The sequence below is a fragment of the Calidris pugnax genome, unplaced genomic scaffold, assembly GCF_001431845.1.
Source record: "Calidris pugnax isolate Ruff unplaced genomic scaffold, ASM143184v1 scaffold103, whole genome shotgun sequence".
NCBI classification, from domain to species: domain Eukaryota; kingdom Metazoa; phylum Chordata; class Aves; order Charadriiformes; family Scolopacidae; genus Calidris; species Calidris pugnax.
The window spans coordinates 16,512,963-16,527,023 of NW_015090990.1; the positions used below are offsets into that span (position 1 = coordinate 16,512,963).

Consider the following 14,061-nt stretch of genomic DNA (forward strand, 5'->3'; position numbering starts at 1 on the left):
GATCAGTTTTCCATAGAAAAGTGTGCTTTTTTGTATTATATAGCCCATATTAACAGAAGGAAATACAAAACTGATCACAGCCTAAACCTGAAGGAAATTCTGTGCATTTATCCATCTCTCTGTATATGGGCAATGTTGTGTCACTGAAATTCTTTGTTAATGCTGCTGGAAATCCGGGAGCAAGCCCCTAGAAGTTAGTGAAATCATGAGATTTATCTGTTCTATAAGAGTAGCTTTAGGGTTTGTGTTATTTGGGAAAACAGTAAGTCAAATAAAATGCATTCTTTTTTCTAATATTTTACACTGATAACCCTGGAGTTACGTGTTTTCTCTTCTGGAGAGGATGGAGAGGTCACTCCAGAAAAGGAAGGGTTAAGTAAAATTATTCTTTCCCTCCCGCTCTCAGCCCTCTCTTTGGTTGATTGCTTTATAGATGCTGTAGGCATCTCTTCATCTCCTTCAAATTAAACATTTTACTGCTGCTGATCCTGTATTGTTGGGTTTTTTTCATCATTATATTTGATTGGAAGTCTTGTAACATTTTTCAGGCTGGATCATTTCTCATGCTATTTGTCAACTGAAAAGGGAAAAAAAAGCCCACTTCCAACTCCAACAAGAATGAACTGAGTAATTCACACTCTTTCTGGCTGTGTTTCTATCTCTGTTAGTGGCTGCTTGAATTCCGCTGCTGATTAGCAACGCTACTTGAGGCTTTTCATATGACGCTGTCTGTAAATTCCCTGGCAGTTTATTTGTGGTATTAAATCCTTTTATTTGTGACTGCTCTGGGCCTTACAGTGTCAGGGGACAGGACCAGAGGGCACAACAGGGGAGATGATGTAGGTAGGGGCTGTGTGACATATGTATGGGGCTGGGTCTTTGGCTGGTGTCGGTGATCCCAGCTCTGCTGCTTTCAGCGCGCTCTGCTGATGGAGGTATGGATCCGACCCTTGTCTGTGACCCCTCTACTCGGAAACATCAGCCCTTCTCTTTGAAGACAACCCATGGACAAAAAGCAATCCTCAAAGAGCAGCTGAGCGATTCAGTTCATTAGAACATTATGCTCTTTTATTACAAGAGATGTAATAAAACATAAACCAGAAAATCCGTCATTTCCATTTGAGCTTCTCCTTTCCCCCGGCTCCTTCGCTCCATGTCTATGACACCCTGAGTATTGATGTGCTTGAGTGGAAAATGAATCTATTGGCACCGAGAACCGTTTGCAGCGCTTCTGCCCACCAGCGGCTCTTGCCAGCAGCGTGGCAAGCCCTGCCCGCGGTGGCACCTGCTTTGGGTTGACAGTGTGGAGCTGCTGTGAAGCTGCCTCCTCACCCAGGTGCTTTCTGTCACTGTCACAACCATCGATCGGCGGCGGTGGCAGTGGTGTGTCCGCACGTGCACGCCCTTACACAGGTGCCCGCTGCTCGTGGAGGCACTGGGGCCGTGGGGCCGTGTCCTGCCACCGTGAGTGGTGCTGAGCTTGCCCTGTAGCCCTTCTGGGCCGGCCGAGTGCCACCTCCTGCCCTCAGGGGCAGCAGAAGGAAGGTAGTCCCTTGGCCGGGCTGCAGCTCCAGTTGTTTTCACAGCATCTCCTCCAGGTTCAGCTCCTCGGCCACACGTGTGCGGTGGGCAGTGGCTGGGGACTTTGATGTGCTTTTCAAAACCTGTGATTGGAGATGGCTGATGTTATAAATTACTATGACAGCAACATTTGATGAAGGAAGTGAATAAAGGGCTCTTCGGCACAGAGCCTTTTTATTTATTTGCACAACAGGCTGATATTCCACGGTGAACTTCCCTCTTCCTGTAATAACGTGAGTGGTGCAGCGTTTTACTGAGGGCTCAGTAGGTGTGTAAAATTCAGTGCAAGTTCTCAGAACGCTTCCAGTATTTATCCTTATTTTTTTCCCTTCAGAGAGCTTTAATGTAGGGTTGATTTTCTGGATGTTACAGTTCGCAGCAAAGATGTTTTCTTTTCGGGTGAAGAGCCAGAATTCCCTCTTATTTGTGGAAGGAAATATTTATCCATATTGATTTTGTTAGCTCTGTAGTGTTGAGTTCTAATAATTATTTCCCTGCATCTGAAGAAACCTCTGGGCAAATACCGCCCTCAATCCTGTAGGGGATTTTTGCCTGTAATCTCTCTTGTATAGATTTGGTTTTAAAGAAAGCATGTGGAGCTCCTCTGTATTTCTAACAATTCGGAGCAGGTATTTTTTTTCCCTGGAATAAGGGCTACACAAGGCCCTTTCTTAGTCATTTTAAGTGGCTGTTAGGAAGATTAAGAGCTACATACACTTTCTTTAAACTCACCAAAAAGGAGATACTGCTGGTGAAAATCTGTTACAAGACTGAGAGGCGTGTTTGCCCGGAAGGTCTCTCAGAATGGAGGGCTGTAATATTTGAACTCAGAACTCCTCAACTAGTGCAATTAATACAGATGTAATACAGAGAAATCTGGTCAGGAGACACATTGAAGCCAGCTCTGTGAAGCGACTGAACTGACTACGGTGTCACTCGTCATAGAAGGGAAATCTTAACGCATCTCTGCACTTTTATTACTAATTCTTTTCTTCCATAAAGCAGCTGTGATGGATCCTAATGCCAAGCCATTATTCATGACAAAGTAGCACCTGACAGTCCCACATGTGACTAGGCCTTTGTGGTACTTGGCACCTTGTAGAAACAGTGAGAGTCCCTGGCCTAAAAGGATGAGAGGAAACAAGGAGCAGGGAGAAGGGTAGCAAAGCGGGATGTCTGAGATGGGACAGCTGGACAGCTACAGACCTTCTGACTTAATTTATTTTGGCTACTTTGTATTTCTTTTTATCTCTTGCATTTTGTATTTCTTACTTATTTTGTGGTTTTCTATTTATTTTGTATCGTTTGCCCTTTAAATCGCTTTCTCCGTTCAGTCTGTAGTTACTGGTGCAGCTGTCTCACAGGTGAGAAAGGCAATGGGAAATGACTATTTGTACTTTTCTTCACCAAAACAAAGCGGACCCTGTGTAAAGCCGTGTACAAGTGCCCTTATCTCAGGCACAGGGGGGGCAGCATGCACATGAAGTCTGTGTCTGTTTGATCTTGTAGGTGCTGCACAGACAGCAGTCCCAGCCTGCCAAGGAGAATTCCCCACCTAGAGAAGAGGCTCCTCCTCCACCCGCTGAGGACAGTTGTGCCAAAAAGCCAAGATCCCGCACCAAGATCTCCTTGGAAGCTCTAGGCATCCTTCAAAGCTTTATCCACGACGTGGGTCTCTACCCTGATCAGGAAGCCATCCACACCCTCTCTGCTCAACTGGATCTCCCCAAACACACCATCATCAAATTCTTCCAGAACCAACGTTACCACGTAAAGCACCACGGGAAGCTAAAAGAGCATTTGGGAACGGTGGTTGACGTGGCAGAGTACAAGGATGAGGAGCTGCTGACGGAGTCGGAGGAGAACGACAGCGAGGAGGGCTCTGAGGAGATGTACAAAGTGGAGGCCGAGGAGGAGAACCCCGACAAAAGCAAGGCGGCTCCAGCGGACATCGACCAGAGATAATGTGAGATAGGAATGCAGAAAGCAATACATTGGTCCAAGGATTTTCTGGTTTTATTTTTAATTTTTTTTTTCTCTTTTTATTTTTTGTTTGTTTGTTTCCGTTGCGCATGATCCATGTGCAAACCGAATGAATTCAGCATTGCCCGATCAGACATCGCCTTGACACAGACACTCAAGTGTTACACTTCCTACATGTGACTGAAGTAATCATTGTAATCACATAGGATTATGCCTTCATTAATCTTGCACTTATGAAAGGGACATCTAGCAAGTAAATGGGAAGAAAAAGTCCTATGAAATCAATGAAGGAAAATTTACAACTTTGTGTGTGTATATATATATTTACATAAAATATATATATATTAAAATTGCATGGGACGGAACTTTACAACCTGAAAGTATAGACTGTGAAATGAGTTCTTTAAAGATGAGACTTGTTTATGTATTAAAACCACTTCACAATGAGTTGCTTTGGCTTTTTGATAAACTGCCGCCTGCTCTCAGGGTGTGGTGACTATTTTTGAATTCCTATTTATTTTCTATGTTTATCCCTGATTTTTTTTTTTTTTTTCTTTATTATATGGCTTCCTATCTGGCAACTTGATGGGTAATTTTTGAGGTATGTATTTAAAGACGTAAATCAACACTGCCAAAAAAAGAAAAGAGGAAAAAAAGAGAGAAAATGGAAAAACAAATCAGGGCACCTTAAAAAGAAAACTAGTAAGTTAAAATACTTTAAACACAATGCACACTTAAAAGGATACAGCATGTTCCACTCTCCAGACAGTCTCCTTTCTGTAGTGAACAGATGAATTTTCATGGGATTCAGAACGACTAAAACTGAAATTCAGTGCATAGACTTGTCCGCTAACGAGGTCTTTATAGAAAGAGAAGAAAGATAATGTGTTGAGATTTGATGTATGGAATTCATACTATGAACCACATGTTACTGTGGATTTTATTTACCCGTTTTCAGTTTCAGATCTTAAAATTTGTAAGCTTCATTCTTGTTGTTGGTTTTTGTTTATACTGAGGTGAAACACACACACACACACACGTGTAAAGTTACACTGGGACACAGAATGCCACAATCCCAACGATCCCGTCCAGGTAAATGGCTGACAGCCCCAGGGTTTGCGTTGCTGCCCTCCCCTTCGCCCTCCTCGCCAGCCTCCCCCGTGTCTCGGGTTTAACGGGGCTTCTCCGTCCCTCGCGTTTTGTGCCAGCAAAATGAAGTGTTTTCACAGCGGGTCCCCCCCCGGGCTGCAGCCCACCCCCGGGGCGTGAGGCCCTCGGCCCCCCCACTGTGGCAGGGCTGCCCTGGCGAGCTGCCCCTCACCTGAAGCAGAGTTACTGCCCACTGACTCTTCAATGGCATGAGCACTAAAGCTGCCATCTCCTGCAGCCTCCGCCCGTCCCGAGGCATCCTGCCCGGAGAGACGCCGAGTAGCATTCACTTCCCACTTCCCTGCGCTGGTTTCTGAGAGCAGACCCCACCTTTGCTGCTCTGGCAGCCGGATTGATGTCAGGCGCCTGTTCAAACCGCGGTCGTAATCGCTCCAACGAGGCTTCTGGCTTCTTTCTTCCTTCTTTCACACGGGCTTTCCACGTAACCTTGACAAAGACCTCATGCAATATCACTTTGAAAGTTACTTTCTGTTTACTACACCAGGCAATGTAATATAACTGTTAATACTATTTATATATTTGAAAGGTATAAAAGGTAGGAGTTAAAAACGAAAAACAAACCTCTATGTGTAGATATTTACTCAGAACAGACAATATACAGGGAGAAGACGTTGCAATACAAGCTAATTCTAGCTGCTCAGTAACCTCTGGAGTTTTTAAGAGATTTTTTTCAGAACTAATGTTTGAAACATAAGAGTATCTCTGCATAAATTTCATATACCTTTGCAAACTGATGGTGGGTTGCTTACTTTATGCCCCTTTTGCTCTTCATCCTTTATTTCTGTAGTGTGCTGCAGCTTTAATCAGAATTTCAACGGTCGCTGCTTATGTTTCTCTCAGAGCTACTCTTTCAAAACTGTCTTCTTATCCTGTAGCTGAAATCACTCCATACATTTGAAAGGAAACTGAATTTTGCCAAGCTACGTAAGGTTGTTCATCTGATGATGGCATTAACATTTGGTATCTTTTACACTTCAACCAAAAATTTTATTAGGTATTTTTTCAATGCTGAGTCTTGCCTTTTTATTTTTAATTTCACTGCCAATTTTGCAGTGGTTCTAAGTGAATCTGTGGGCATTTTAGCCTGTGGTCTTGCCAGAACTTTGCGAATTACAATGCATATATGTCTATTTATTCAATATCCATCATATAATATCTATTTGGAGAAAGAAACTTTTCTTGTAGTGCCTCTTAACAAAGCACAATTTTCCGCCTTTTTTTGTGAAATAAAAAATAAAAAAAAAAACAAATTGTGTTTTATTGCGGTATCAACAATGTGAATAAGGATTAACATATTGTAAATGTTCTTTTTTCCATGTAAATCAACTTTATCTTTGTTATCACTAAGTGATAATTAATTTTTAACTTATGTGCATTGTTAGGCTGTTAGAATTTTTTGGTTGTTGAAATAAAACGCATTCAATAAATATGACTTAATTTGTCAAGTAATTTACTGGGCCTTTTTTCTTTTCTGCTGACTTCAAGTGGAACAAGGTCTGCAAAATGGAGGGGGCGTATCTGCATATTGAAAGAAGAGTTGATGAGTGTTATTGAGGTTAGAAAACCTGCATAAGCCCGGTGGGGTCGGCACAGCTGACAAATCTGCATCACCAAGGACTGATGTGTTGTGCCAGAACACAAGATTTTGTGTTTTCATGTGCACATATGTGTACATACCCCCGCTGCTTTTAATGTACATGTATGTGCACACACAGAGAGTCTCTGGCTCCTGGGATCAGGAGGAGGGTGTGGGTGCCATCAGCCTGTCAGAGAACATACTCAAAACACACACATAAAAATCCACTTCCAGTCTGCTGTCTTCTTTTGCTGGTAGATTTTTTTCTGTTTATAATTAAAAAGCCACAAATGACTGCGTGTCAGGAAACTTTTGGAGCACACATGTCCATGGTTAATGGACATAATAAAAGGCTTTATTATATTTATAGCAGGGCATCCTACTGAGTGTCTAGAGGAATGCCGGAAGGATTGATGTATCTGAGAAATGTGTGAAACGATTTTGGGGAGAATACAGATAAATGGAAAAAATTGCTCAAAATTCTTAAGCTGACAAAGTGGTGAGTGCCTGGATTCAATCCGAGCAGACAGATCATATACTGCACGTCAGACTCGAGTTGTCTAGGAACTGAGGTAGAGCAATTTGAAAAGCATTTATTTTTTCTGTAGTTCCAGTGCAATAGTTCTTGGTTTTGTGTCTTACTTACATCCTATATAAAATATCTATGCACTCTCTTGAGAAAAAAAATAAGGGAGGTGGGGAACCAACCACATCTTTGGATATCAAGCCACCTGCTTGTCACTTGAATTTAATCTGAGACCAAAATGAAAACATTTCTGTCTGCTCAGGGAATGATGTATGGGCACCTGGAAGCCGTGCGCAGGGGCAGTGGGCTGAGTGCTGCTCTCCCAACACTCACCCCTGAGGGGTCCCCGTTGCCCGGGCCCCTTCCGTGGGAGCAGTCAGCTGGCACTGCTGAATTTAGCAAACCATCTCCCCGCCAGAGGCACAGCCTGTGGGTATCAGCTCAGAGCACCTGGAGCTGGGCACAGCCGAGCTGCTTCTGCTCTGGACCATGGGCACAGCCCCGACACACAGGGCCGACAGGCCAGGCTGGGGCTGCGCTGGTTGTCATGGGGCTGGGAGGTGGCAGAGGGCACCAACTGGCCTTGGAAGCTGTGCCCGTGCCCCGGGCAGACACTGTGAAGATGCTGATGGTGTTGGACTGGGTGTCCTTTTCTGCCTGCCACTGGGACAAGAAACAAAAGTAACTCTCACTTCACTGATAGACAATTTTGTACATGGCTCTGTGTGTGTAGCTAAATAATATTTAAAGACACACACACACACATATTTTAATTGGGGGGAAAAATCCTATAAACATATGGGTTCTCCTTCCAAACAGTAAAAAAATCATTTAATAGCTGCTATAGCAGAAATATTTCTATTAATGCTTCTACTTCTCTATACTTTACATGCTGCTGCTCCTATTTGTTGTTCATGTTTTAGTCATCCAGACATATGTATTTCCAATTCCAAACCTGTGTGAGTGAAAAATAAACATTTTAAGATTAGTTTAAAATGGTTTTAAGATTATGAACATACTGTCTATTGCCTGAAGTTCATTGTTGCTTAGATAAAAGTATCCGCTCAATCTCTTCCCACTTACTTAGTAACCAATTATTTGCTCTAGACTAAATGGATTAGAACCCTTCATTGATGAAATTCTGTTTCTATCCTGAAGCTGTTAAACATGAAGGGATAAAAGCTAGATATATCTGACAGTGAGCAAATGGCATCCTAAAATCATAAACGAGTCATTACAAAAAATCTCCACTTACAATATAAAGTGCAGTGATTAATTAAAGATGCAGTTTTAACTTATTTATAGCCATTAAAAAAACATACCGGTTTTAACACAAAATAACACGAGCCAAGTCATCCAGGGGAGAGATGCTGGCAGCCTGAGACTTGGGGAGCGGGCAATGTGACAAAGCCAACAGGGAACGGCAAATGCAGGCCACCCTTTGGAAAAGTTCACGGAAGCAAGGATGGAAAGAGGTGGCTCTGGCCTCCCTGCCAAGACCCCCGTCTTTTTGCCCACACACAAACAGTTCAGGAGTGTGAAAGCCCCACCTCACTGCGATGGCAGGAAACCTGTGTGCTCACTCCATGGCTGCGGCGCAGCCGGCGGGGAGGCTGCCAGCCGGAGAGTGTGCTGCGGGTGAGTCAGCCCTACCTCCGGCAAAAAGATGCTACGGCTGAGGGACACACAGCAGCAGTTCACGCACAGATTTCTGCAGGCTTTCCCCTCCTTCCAAAATTTTTGGTTGCTGATGGCCAAATGCTGGTCTTGATGGGCTTGGCGGGCACGGTTCACAGGGGCCAGGGGGAGTAAAGGTGGTGGGAAGCCAGTCGAGACTCACATGCTGAGACTTGAGGAGCAGGCAACGTGACAAAGCCAACAGGGAATGGCAAATGCAGGCCACCCTTGGCTGGCCTGGCCGTGTGACAGGCTGCCCACCTCTGCCAGGGTCCCGGGCACACGCTGGGCACATCCCACCCCAGCCCTGCAACCACCACCTCTGTCTGCAAGGCAAGAGTCATCCCCTCTGTCCCACGTTAGTGCTGCAGGAGCTACAGCTGGCTCCTCCCATGAGAAGTGGTGTAACTCACCCTTCAGAAGGGGTCTGGTCTTGATTTGAAGACCTCGGGAGCTGGAAAATCTACTGTTGCCCTCAGTACTTTGTCTGAATGGCGGTTTCTGTCCCTGCTAAATCTGTACCATATTCTAAGTGGAATTTGTCTGGCTTTCCCTTCCTGGTTTTGTTTTTTGTTAGGCTTTTCTCTTCTGGGTGAAAGACCCAGGTACTGAAGGACCTTTTTTTTCCCCTCTGAAGTAGCTGTTCTGATGAGATGGCTTTTCTTGAGTTGAGGCCTTAGTGTTCAGCTGAGGCCGACTGTGGCTATTTCAACTAAAAATCTGTTTTGGCTAGGGACAGAGTTCCCCCTTGTACTCCTTTTGAGAGTGCATCAAAGTAGTAACAGAAAAATAAGAGTTTTAATAAAAAGGCTATTTGCTGCTTGTGAACCTTGAATGTTCACAGATACTACCTGTCACTGTTTAAGATACATTGTTTTATTCTGCATATATGCTACATAATTGTAGCTCTTCATTTCATCTTCTTTAACATGAGAAATGACACACCTTGGCATGGGGTGAAGATCTCCAAGGAAATGTTCTCAGAAAAGAGACTTTATTTTTATGACCAATCTTAATCAACTGTGTAATTTGCAAGAACAGAAATGCAGGTGCTCACTAGCAAATTGTTACCAGATGAGGTTCAGGAGAGGCACAGGGTGGGTTAAGTACTCTTCCCAAGACCAAGATCTGTAGGGCTGCCATAAGAGCAGGGATTATGGGACCAGCATGGATAGTAAGGTACCTGGGTCAGCACAGATAGGGCTCCTGCAGCCTGAGAGATGGGTCAGGTGCCTTCAGACAAAAATCAGAGCCTTACTGGAGTAAAACAGATGTCTTTGCTCCATCAGGTAGCTCAGAGATCCAGACACAAGAAAGATATTGGCAAGGGACGATGAAAAGATAATTTCTCCTTTGTCTCATGCAGTGTTTTCACACTCAAGCAAGAACAATAGAAGGAGATTTTGTCTTCTGGGGCAATGTTTGAAAGTGCTTCATGCCTCTGGCACTGTCAGGTCCTGGTGTGCATCCTCCTTCTAGGAATTTACCTGGCTAAGACCCAGCTCGGCTCCCTTGCTGGCAAGAGCTGTGGTGAAGCAAGCAATAGCCACTAGGAATGAGCCTGGTCTGAGCTACCAGAGCAAGATCTAGGATGAATGTGCCCTGTGGAGAACCATGGCAAGTGTCTCTGAGGGCCCCATGCTGCAGATCCAGGGAGGTTTCCAGACCTGCTCCCATTACAACACCAGACTAAATGTGCCACCAGCCAATGTCTTTTTTCTCAGTGACCCTGTGTGCAACTTTCAACTCCCCCTTTCTGAGGGACTTCCTTCAGGATGGAACGTGCCAGCCAAACACAAAGTCCACATGCATGGACCACAACACTTCTGAGACAAGAAGAGCTACAGAAATACAATATCCCCTGTGTGGATATTCAAAAGAAGATGGCAGTCTCAGCCTTGTTGAGGTGTTGTCAGCAGACCTGTGTCTGCCTGTTTCTTAACCCACGCGCTGCAGGTCTATAAAGCTCATGCTTGAATGGATGCGCTTCATGCCACAGTAGGATTGTAAAGTACAAGTTAAATGCTGACATTACCGCAAGGGGCAACCACTCCCAAAAAAGTTATTTTCTATTGCAGTTCTTCTCATCTGTTTCACATCGCATTTCTCTGTGCACTGTGGAGCTATTCAGGTAGCATGAAACGCTGTTGGAAATAACATTGCACCCTCCTCAGACACCCAAAACTAAGCTGTGGACCAATTTGTCCACAGTTGTACAAAGACACTGTCCTATTTTGTCATTGTGCTTTTCTTTTTTAAAGATGGAAGCGGGAGAAAGAGGCTGCTGGAAGGATACCATTCAAGGTTGCACAAAGCAGCATGATGCTGAGAGCAACAGATCTGCTCTGTCACAGCCTCAGAACATCTGCTCCTGGGTTGAAATAACTGAGCAACCTGAGTGTGAGCGGCAGTGCCTGAGTGGCAGCAACCACCATGAGGTCCCCAAACACATTTCTTACAATGAGACTTGATAGGTAAGAGCACAAGCCCAGGGCTTTGAGAGGAGAGGGACCAGCTCCTTATTGCCTTAACAGACTGGTCCTTGCTCACACAGCCTTTGTCCATCTTTACCATGTGATGAAAGTACATGCTACACTCATCACAGTCTCAGCTGTTTATGATCAGAGATGACCAGAAGAAGCATCTGGCATGTGTTACACCTCAGGGGAGGACAAGACACAGCAGATTGATCTCATGGACATGAAGGGGATTCTTGCAAGAAAGTGGAGTAGGACATGACCAGCAAATGCAGCCCTCCACCACAGGGTCCAGCCATGGGTTTCACAAACCAAGTCTCTTCTGTTTGTACTTAAGGGCTATTTTTCTCCTCTATTTGTATTTAAAGGCTGTTGCAGAATATCATTCCCTTAATGGAACTGTTTTCACAAGCCATTTAGCATCATTTGTTCTGTGTCAACATTGTCCTTTCATTTAGTTTCCCCCACCCAGCGTCCCCTCCTGACCTCTGGCCACCCATCACCCAATATATTCATAGACAGCAACTGCACCTCCTGCGAGCTGAGCATCACTGTGCTGAGCCAGCTCAGCCCTGTCCCACCACAGACATCTGTGACCGGCTGAAATGACAGGCAGCCTGTTGTTTCCAGCGCTTGCCTGTCGAGTACAGGACTGCAGGCCCTGGCCCTGAACCGTGCCATCTCACCCCCGTCACCACAGGCCTCAGCCATCGAGTGGCTCCTCACGCTTCAGTGGGTCCACCCAATTCTGGAGCCACTGGGGCTGCCCACATGCTCCCACTTTTGCACCAAAGTCATTTAAGGACAACATTAAGGCCTTCCAGAGATTGGATGTCCAGCAAGGTGGAAGCTGCCTTCAGCCTAATGGTCTGATAACCCCAAACCGCTCAGTAGCTGTCTCTGTCCCCTCACACTGTTCTCCCGGGCAGCTACTTCCCCTGTGCTGCTGAGATGGGCTGCAGGCACAGCCAATTGGGAGAGGTGCTGCTGGCGTCCCAGCCAATGGGATGGGGAAGAGCCAGGGTGGGTGGGGCGAGCAAGCTGCTGAAGCTTTGCCCTGGTGGCTGCGGCGGCCATTTTAGCACCCGCGGCGGCCATCTTAGCACCCTCGGCGGCCATCTTAGCACCCTCAGCGGCCATCTTAGCACCCTTGGCGGCCACCTTAGTCATGTGAGTCATCCGTGGAGGCCATGGTCCTGCGACCACCCATCACCCTCAATGCCAGGGCCCTCCCTGCCGTGGGGGGCAGGCATGGGCCCACTCTGCTCAGGTACCCTGTCTGTGGAGCTGGGGGTCCCCGTGGCATGAGGCCGCCAGGCCCCGTGCAGTGGTGTAGGTGCAGCCCTGTCCCACCAAGTGCACCGACAGGCTCTGGCAGCATGCTTCAAAGGCAAAGCTTGTCCCTGGAAGAAAGAGAAGTGCTTGCAGCAGTAATGAATGGCTGGGACACAATCCAGCGCAAAGGCAAGCCCGTACTCCAGCTCTTAGAAAACTTCCTTGGCACACATGGGAGAAAACTAAAATGCCCCATGCAAGTGAGGTAATGAAAGACCACAACAAATAGCTACCAGCAAGAGAAGCACATATATTAATCACAACTGACGTGGAAGGTAACTGGAGTGATTGACTTTTCTCTAAATGCACAGAGATGACACAACGTGGGTTGTGAGCATATAGGACACAGACCATGGTACAATTATCCAGTAAGGCCAGCTGCTCTCTGCAGGAAATGAACCCCAGTATAATGTGGGTGGATAAACAGCATCATCCACTCCTACATGACCATGGGTGCTGGCTACCCTGCCCATGTGGCTGCGGCCCCCCACACCAGCGTGCACAGAGCTGACAGTAAGTTTCCGTGCTGGAAAGTGAGCAGGACTGTGGGGCTGAGAGAGATATGCCCACTTGTGCCAGCTTGCTGAGACCTCAGCTTGGCCCTGGCTGGGAACAGTCCCCACCAAAAAGAGAGAAAGACTGTAAGTAGGCCTCTTTCATTAAAGGTTTTACCTTTTATAGTCCCTTGCCCACCATGCTGAACTGTGCCATGTAGTGCTGCCTCAAGGAAGCACTAGAAATGAAAGACCTGGGAAGTGTCTGCTGCTATAAACTCACAAGGCTTTAGGAGCTTCTTCAGGCTTTCCATCCATTTAAAGCCACAGAGGATTTGGCCCATGATATTTTAGTGGATGGTTTTGTTTCTCTGGCTGACTTCTGCTGTCACTGTGCATGGCCAAGAAGGTCTTTGGGCCTTTGACAAGATCCTCTGCTGTTCTAGTGCCTTGTGTGTTTTATCTCAAAGGCCTTGGGATCTTTTCCTCTTTCTTGTCTTTAAAAATGCCTATGTGACTGCTGGGTGAGTGTTGGTTTCATAATTGATGGATGTGGTCTTGGCAATCTCCTTTTTTAAGAGTCATTCCTTGTCACATAAATATCATCTATCAGTGCCCATTGTCTTTATAGCGATCTTGAACAAACAGTTTTATTTCCAATCAGGACATCCCACATTGATCTAAACACTCATCTGTAATGGATCAATTTACATTAGGAGAGCAGTATTGTAGCATTGCTGTTCATTATATTGAAAGAAGGATATGTTTAGTTACAGGCTAAAATCAATTAAACAGCCCTGTGCCTTTTGCTGTGAGAAAATCAACAAGCCAGTCTGTCTTGGACAATTATCCAGCTACAGCTCCTTACAAAAAGGGCTTTGAGCACCATTCCCCCTTCCTCTGAGTTCTTGGTTCTCCTTCAGAGACCTCTTTTGCAATGTTTTGCTCATTGTGCAGTCTGGTAAAACGCTCTTAGCTAAAATGCACATGAGAGAAACAAAGGCAGTCTTGCTGCTGCTGCTGTTGTCGAGGGGGCTTTCTCAGGGCCACGCCGAGTCATGCATCCAAAAGGGAAACCTGCACTTTCACTAGAAGGCTGCCTGATAACACATGATGGTGTATGTGGGAGATGCTGAAAAATGTAGACGATGCTGTTTGTATCTGGGGATGCTGTATGAGTGAGATCATTATCTCCAAGTGTCCCTGATTTCAGAGGAGGAGAAAAGGAGGAATTGGGAGGTG

At 45.7% G+C, this 14,061-nt stretch overlaps 1 protein-coding gene across 1 annotated transcript in view; it reads left to right on the forward strand.

Moving 5' to 3' along the window:
- The window catches only part of SATB2 (SATB homeobox 2), a 113,630-nt gene extending 107,464 nt beyond the window's left edge, over positions 1–6,166 (forward strand). Inside the window, exon 9 of the mRNA XM_014954075.1 lies at positions 3,091–6,166. Within this exon, the coding sequence (XP_014809561.1) occupies positions 3,091–3,546 (456 nt within the window). The 3' untranslated portion in view covers positions 3,547–6,166. The remainder of the gene's footprint in view (positions 1–3,090) is intronic.
- Positions 6,167–14,061: the final 7,895 nt, after the last annotated feature.